The sequence below is a fragment of the Staurois parvus genome, unplaced genomic scaffold (assembly GCF_062004578.1).
Source record: "Staurois parvus isolate SC_StPar_1 unplaced genomic scaffold, SC_StPar_1.0 ptg000380l, whole genome shotgun sequence".
NCBI classification, from domain to species: Eukaryota; Metazoa; Chordata; class Amphibia; order Anura; family Ranidae; genus Staurois; species Staurois parvus.
The window spans coordinates 2066770-2074459 of record NW_028318176.1 but is presented as its reverse complement, the minus strand read 5'-3'; the positions used below and the strand labels follow the sequence as shown (position 1 = coordinate 2074459).

The 7690-nt window shown below is 51.6% G+C and overlaps 1 protein-coding gene across 2 annotated transcripts; it reads left to right on the top strand.

Annotated features, from left to right (window-relative positions):
- Nucleotides 1-75: 75 nt before the first annotated feature.
- On the top strand, nucleotides 76-7633 carry LOC149455994 (uncharacterized). Of its 2 annotated transcripts, none has more exons than XM_089685624.1 (6): nucleotides 76-1134; nucleotides 4362-4572; nucleotides 4858-5025; nucleotides 5112-5235; nucleotides 5352-5551; nucleotides 6590-7633. In XM_089685624.1, exons 2-6 carry the CDS (start codon nucleotides 4456-4458, stop codon nucleotides 6848-6850), a joined length of 870 nt encoding a protein of 289 aa, XP_089541750.1. In that variant the 5' UTR covers nucleotides 76-1134; nucleotides 4362-4455; the 3' UTR covers nucleotides 6851-7633. The 2 variants fall into 2 exon arrangements, with proteins under 2 accessions (XP_089541750.1, XP_089541749.1); XM_089685623.1 differs by having other exon boundaries at nucleotides 4254-4572.
- Nucleotides 7634-7690: the final 57 nt, after the last annotated feature.

Sequence of the window (7690 nt, the reverse complement as noted above, 5' to 3'; positions counted from 1 at the left end):
ACAGTTTCTTGGGCCCAATGGACCGGAACCTACCAGTGGTCATTAGAAGCACAAATCCCTTTCAGTTGGAGGTCCTGATTCCTCTATATAGATCCTATCACTAGAGGGGTCACCGGCGGGAGGAAGGAGGTCCCGATTCCTTTATATAGATCCTATCACTAGAGGGGTCACTGGCAGGAGGAAGGAGGTCCCGATTCCTCTATATAGATCCTATCATTAGAGGGGTCACCGGCAAGAGGAAGGAGGTCCTGATTCCTCTATATAGATCCTATCACTAGAGCGATCACCGGCGGGAGGAAGGAGGTCCTGATTCCTCTATATAGATCCTATCATTAGAGGGGTCACCGGCCGGAGGAAGGAGGTCCTGATTCCTCTATATAGATCTATCATTAGAGGGGTCACCGGCAGGAGGAAGGAGGTCCTGATTCCTCTATATAGATCTTTATATCACTGGAGAGGTCACCGGCAGGGGGAAGGAGGTCCTGATTCCTCTATGTAGATCTTTAGTTGGACCTCATGTAGAATACTGGGTCCAGTTCTGGAGATCTCACCTACATAAAGATATTGATAAGACAGAACCAGCCCAGAGACGGGGACCACACATGGTGGAGGTTCTGGAGGACAGAATATATCGGGAGAGACTGCTGGAACCGAATATGTCCAGTCTGGAGGAAGGGATGGAGCTGACCATGATGGATGTAAAGAAGGTTCAGGAAGTATTTGAGATTACGAACACGGGGATACGACCTCCAACTATGAGGAGGAAAGCTGAAAAGTAACCTTAGAAAGTTTTAAAGTTGTTCCTAAAAGTGTAGTTGATGCTTGGAACCGACATCCAGCCGAGGGAGTCAGGCAACAGGGAGTGGCTTCACTCCTTCTCTGGACTAATGGAGATCTGTTCCTTCACCTGAAATGTGGATCTGAAATCACGATGGAATGTCACGGGAAGGTGTATAATAATGGCAGCCAAAAAAGGAACCGCAGTTCTCGTCATCTCCACAAGGTGGGGACCTTGCTGACACTGAGAGTCTTTATGACAGCTGGAGACAGGAAGTGATGTCACGTCATAGGATGGAGATGGGGGTCAGCTGGAAGTAGAGACAGATGAAGAGGACGGTTGGGTTGTATTTTGAGGTGAGGTTGGTGATGGAGCTGAGGGCAGAGCTGTGAATGGCTTCATATGATATTAATAGTATCAGTTTTATCTGTCGGGTGATTGGAGACCAATAGAGGGGTGGAGGACACTCAATGGAGGGATTGGCAGGGAGGGGTGGAGGACACTGAATGGAGACCAGTGGAGAGATTGGCAGAGAGGGGTGGAGGACACTAAATGGAAGCCAGTGGAGGGATTGGCAGAGAGGGGTGGAGGACACTGAATGGAGGCCAGTGGAGGGATTGGCAGAGAGGGGTGGAGGACACTGAATGGAGGCCAGTGGAGGGATTGGCAGAGAGGGGAAGAGGACACTGAATGGAGGCCAGTGGAGGGATTGGCAGAGAAGGGTGGAGGACACTAAATGGTAGCCAGTGGAGGGATTGGCAGAGAGGGGAGGAGGACACTGAATGGAGGGATTGGCAGAGAGGGGTGGAGGACACTGAATGGAGGCCAGTGGAGAGATTGGCAGAGAGGGGTGGAGGACACTAAATGGAAGCCAGTGGAGGGATTGGCAGAGAGGGGTGGAGGACACTGAATGGAGGCCAGTGGAGGGATTGGCAGAGAGGGGTGGAGGACACTGAATGGAGGCCAGTGGAGAGATTGGCAGAGAGGGGAGGAGGACACTGAATGGAGGCCAGTGGAGGGATTGGCAGAGAAGGGTGGAGGACACTAAATGGTAGCCAGTGGAGGGATTGGCAGAGAGGGGAGGAGGACACTGAATGGAGGGATTGGCAGAGAGGGGAGGAGGACACTGAATGGAGGGATTGGCAGAGAGGGGTGGAGGACACTGAATGGAGGCCAGTGGAGGGATTGGCAGAGAGGGGTGGAGGACACTGAGTGGAGGGCAGTGGAGGGATTGGCAGAGAGGGGTGGAGGCCAGTGGAGGGATTGGCAGAGGGGGTGGATGACACTGAGTGGAGGCCAGTGGAGGGATTGGCAGAGAGGGGTGGAGGACACTGAGTAGAGGCCAGTGGAGGGATTGGCAGAGAGGGGTAGAGGACACTGAATGATGGGCAGTGGAGAGATTGGCAGAGAGGGGTGGAGGACACTGAGTGGAGGCCAGTGGGAGGATTGGCAGAGAGGGGAGGAGGACGCTGAGTGGAGGGATTGGCAGATAGTGGTGGAGGACACTGAGTGCAGGCCAGTGGAGGGATTGGCAGAGAGGGGTGGAGGACACTGAGTGGAGGCCAGTGGAGGGATTGGCAGAGAGGGATGGAGGACACTGAGTGGAGGGATTGGCAGAGAGGGGCGGAGGACACTGAGTGGAAGGCAGTGGAGAGATTGGCAGAGAGGGGTGGAGGCCAGTGGAGGGATTGGCAGAGAGGGGTGGAGGGATTGGCAGAGAGAGGTGGGGGACACTGAATGGAGGCCAGTGGAGGGATTGGCAGAGAGGGGTGGAGGACACTGAATGGAGGCCAGTGGAGGGATTGGCAGAGAGGGGTGGAGGACACTGAATGGAGGCCAGTGGAGAGATTGGCAGAGAGGGGAGGAGGACACTGAATGGAGGCCAGTGGAGGGATTGGCAGAGAAGGGTGGAGGACACTAAATGGTAGCCAGTGGAGGGATTGGCAGAGAGGGGAGGAGGACACTGAATGGAGGGATTGGCAGAGAGGGGAGGAGGACACTGAATGGAGGGATTGGCAGAGAGGGGTGGAGGACACTGAATGGAGGCCAGTGGAGGGATTGGCAGAGAGGGGTGGAGGACACTGAGTGGAGGGCAGTGGAGGGATTGGCAGAGAGGGGTGGAGGCCAGTGGAGGGATTGGCAGAGGGGGTGGATGACACTGAGTGGAGGCCAGTGGAGGGATTGGCAGAGAGGGGTGGAGGACACTGAGTAGAGGCCAGTGGAGGGATTGGCAGAGAGGGGTAGAGGACACTGAATGATGGGCAGTGGAGAGATTGGCAGAGAGGGGTGGAGGACACTGAGTGGAGGCCAGTGGGAGGATTGGCAGAGAGGGGAGGAGGACACTGAGTGGAGGCCAGTGGAGGGATTGGCAGAGAGGGGTGGAGGACGCTGAGTGGAGGGATTGGCAGATAGTGGTGGAGGACACTGAGTGCAGGCCAGTGGAGGGATTGGCAGAGAGGGGTGGAGGACACTGAGTGGAGGCCAGTGGAGGGATTGGCAGAGAGGGATGGAGGACACTGAGTGGAGGGATTGGCAGAGAGGGGCGGAGGACACTGAGTGGAAGGCAGTGGAGAGATTGGCAGAGAGGGGTGGAGGCCAGTGGAGGGATTGGCAGAGAGGGGTGGAGGGATTGGCAGAGAGAGGTGGGGGACACTGAATGTAGGCCAGTGGAAGGATCGGCAGAGAGGGGTGGAGGACATTGAATGGAGGCCAGTGGAGGGATCGGCAGAGAGGGGTGGAGGACACTGAGTGGAGGGCAGTGGAGGGATTGGCAGAGAGAGGTGGGAGACACTGAATGTAGGTCAGTGGAAGGATCAGCAGAGAGGGGTGGAGGACACTAAATGGAGGTCAGTGGAGGGATTGGCAGAGAGGGGTGGAGGACACTGAATGGAGGCCAGTGGAGGGATTGGCAGAGAGAGGTGGAGGACACTAAATGGAGGTCAGTGGAGGGATTGGCAGAGAGGGGTGGAGGACATTGAACAAGAGAAGGTGCAGATAGAAAATAAAAGGGGGGCAGAGTACAGAACCGTGGGGTCCTCCTTTGGAAAGAGAAGAGGAGGTGACAGAGTTGTAGGTTTGGGGATAGAGCCTTGAGGAAACCCCAATGGGGAGAAGAAAGGAGTTGTACCCGACAGTGAAGGGGCGGTGAGATAGGAGGAGATCCAGGAAAGAGCCGAGTCTTGGAGGCCAAGGAGTAGAATTTTTTGAGGAGGAGCTAGAGGTCAGCTGTGTCAATGGCAGCAGAAAGGTGGAAGAGAATGGGTATCCTCCAGACATTGAGCTCGTGGTCTCTGAGGATGGGGTCACAGTGAGGAGGCCATTAGACATTTACTCTCTTTGGGACATTCTGATATAAACAATCCTGAAAATCCAACACCAGGAGGTAGCCAATCATCAAAGGGGTCATTGTAGTCTCCTGATATAGAAGATGGTTCAAATAAATGTTTAATCTTCTCATTGAGAACTTGTCTGGTAGGAATTCTCCTTTCCCCTCATGGAGACGATGTAACAAGGAATAGGAGATTCCCGGGATGGAGGACTTCATAGACCTCACACAACCTTCTGTCTTTTGGGTGGTAATCAGAATACGGACCACAAGCTGAACTCCGGGGCCGTCCCTTCATTCTGGAGTCACTGATGACTGGATGTGAGGGTAAGCTTCAGCGTATGGCCCACCTATGAAAAGGACTGTCCTGTACAGATCACATGACTGGAGGATGAAGGCGGGACCGCGGCACAGGATGGAGAGGATACTAAGCCTCACCCTGGAGATCATCTACCTGCTGGCCGGAGAGGTGAGGGGGATTCTGGGAGGTCACATGACATCACACAGACCTGACCGGAGAGGTGAGGGGGATTCTGGGAGGTCACATGACATCACACAGACCTGACCGGAGAGGTGAGGGGGATTCTGGGAGGTCACATGACATCACACAGACCTGACCGGAGAGGTGAGGAGGATTCTGGGAGGTCACATGACATCACTCTGGTCTAGTCTGGCCAATAGACCATGTTCTTCTTGTAGACATGTAGATGATGTCAGATGATTGATATCTGTTTCTCTTTCTCCTGATCTGTAGGATTATGTTGTAGTGAAAAAGTCTAGTGGGGAGCCAATCTCAGGAGGATGGAGCAGGACCCAGAGCCCCACCATGGTGCCTCCCCCTCATTCTCCGATACCTGAGAGGAACAAAGAGCAGAAGATCCTGGAACTGACCACCATGATGGTCCATCTGCTGACAGGAGAGGTGAGCGGTGCCAGGAATTCTGGGACATTCTCCAGTAGCAGATAAGGGATGTGTCTGGATGGTGACTATATCATTGTGTGTGTCAGGTTCCTATAAGGTGTCAGGGTGTCACTGTCTATTTCTCCATGGAGGAGTGGGAGTATTTAGAAGGACACAAGGACTTCTACAAGGACGTCATGATGGACAATCAGCCGCCCCTCATATCACCGGGTAAGAGGAGGCTTTATTGGAAAGGAGATAGCAGTATGGAGGCTCCACCTAGATCCCCCATCATCTGATAAACACAGAAAAACAATGGATTCAGTCAGTGTGTGTGTTTCCTACAGATGGATCCAGTCATGGGAACCCACCAGAGAGATGTCCCTGTCCTCTGTATTCCCGGGATTCCACACAGGAAGGTCACACCATCCCTCACCATCATCAGGTAGATGGATCCAGTCATGGGAATCCAGCAGAAAGATGTCCCTGTCCTCTGTATTCCCGGGATTCCACGCAGGAAGATTGCACCATCCCTCACCATCATCAGGTAGATGATCTATACACGAGTATTGTCAGAATCTTTATGGGGAATATATCTATATTATCATGTTTGATTTTGGACTGTATGAGAGATTCCAGGTAGGCGGAGACAAATGTTTTCAGTTCCATTGAGACGATTTGATCCACAGACACATTGTGAAGGAGTCAGGGACCCTTCAGCCTCTGAAGAACGGGCCAGGTGGACAAAGTAAGTATCTTGTCAGGGTAACATTGTCTCGTGGGTGATGGGCCTCAACAAATCGACTAATTTCATGGCCGAGGAAATCTTCAGGATGCCTTCATATGACACCTCTATGTTTACAAGGAGTCTCAGATCTCACACGTGGCATTGTGGACGAGGCCAGCCTTCTATGGCACGATGAACCTCTTTCTCCATATTGTCCTGATTAGCAGGAAACACGAACCTCGAATATTCTCCACTGAAATGAAAGACCTTGTGTGAGGAAAAAGTCGACCTGCGAGACGCCGTCTGGAAAGAAAAGACCCATTTCAAGGGTCATCCTATAAAACTAGAGATAGTTGGAAGATTTTAGGAAAAGATTAAAGAAAGGTAAGTATGGAGAATTTCGTCCATCCAGTTGTGTATATATTGGGGCTGAAATGTCTTGTCCTACCTGAAGGAGGACTGAAGGGAAGTTATCATCCCAATATTTATGTAGTTTGTTGGGGAAATGACATATTTTCTTTAATCATGAGATATACCAAGGCCTTAGCAACTCGTTGTAAATCACGGTGTCCGTGACAACCTATTAATCAAACTGTTCCCAGTGTTTGTAAGTGACACATTGTAAATAAATATTTTATCTCGGTAGTCTGCAGTCTACACTTATACTGATCTTGTCATGCTGTTTAAGGATTTCTGCTTAAATAGCTCAAAATAATGAATTAACTCAGTTCAATTATTTTCATAAATGATTCTTGTATTGTAAGCACTGCGATTCAATCAATTTAGCTGACTAAGTGAATCGTTCAGGCATTCCCTGAGAGTACGTTGGTTACAATGAATGTTTTGTTATATATTCAGAGTGGAATCCTCGGAGATAATTGTATTGTTGTTAAAGAAGAGTATAAAGAGGAGGATGAGTACGGTGTGATGGAGTTTTCAGGACACAAGGATCTCTACAAGGATGTCATGATGGACAATCGGCAGACTTTAGTGACGATTGAGAGGAAGGAGTTTCCCCTGAATGAGAAGATATTGAAGCTCACCCTGGAGATCCTCCGCCTGCTGACTGGAGAGTTGAGTGTGATGAAGTGGTTAATATTTGAGTGTCTTGTATGCTGAGTTGGGATTTGTTCAGATTCACACTAGAGCAGACTTGTGCTTTGTCCATTGGACAGGTTTACTTGTAGACAGTCTAGAACACGGGTGTCATACTGGTGGCCCTCCAGCTGTTTCCAAACTACAAGTCCCATGAGGAATTGCAAAGCTGACAGCTACATGCATGACTCCCAAAGGCAGAGGCATGATGGGAATTGTAGTTCCACAACAGCTGGAGGGCCACCAGTTTAACATCCCTGGTCTAGAACGTAGGTGCTTCCCCGGACAGGAGGAGATGGGTTAACGCACTTTCCCAGGTTCTAGCTATGGCGGTATATTGTTGGACCCGGCCCACTGAGCCTCTGGTATAAATGGGCACACTGGTGCGGAGCCCTGCGAGAGTCCTCCAAGGTCCCACCACAGGGTGGTGTTGGGGTTCGTGATATGTCCCAAAAGTAAAGAGGGTTCTGCTGCAGGAGACTAGGCTCTGAAGAACAGCAACGTTGGGGGACTCTATCCCTGAAGATGCCAGCTGCTGGAGCCATACATGGACCGACACAGAGACACGGAAATCTCCTCTGCAGGTATGTCGGGGCAGCACATAGTCTGGGAATAGGAATCATGAGTGTGTTAGGAGCTTTGGACTGTGAACTGTTATTGGACGTGTAACCGTGTACTCTGCCCGGTCTGAAGTCCGTAACCTCCTCGCGCCGGCCACACGCAAATGTGTGGCCTCCCGGTGTGTGGTCCTTGAGTCCGAGTGGCCGCACATTTGTGTGCAATTAAGAAAAACGTGGTCCGGTACTCACGGAAAGGTCCCTATCTCCTCTTTCGATCAGGACCTTTCCCGATCATGTGACCGCC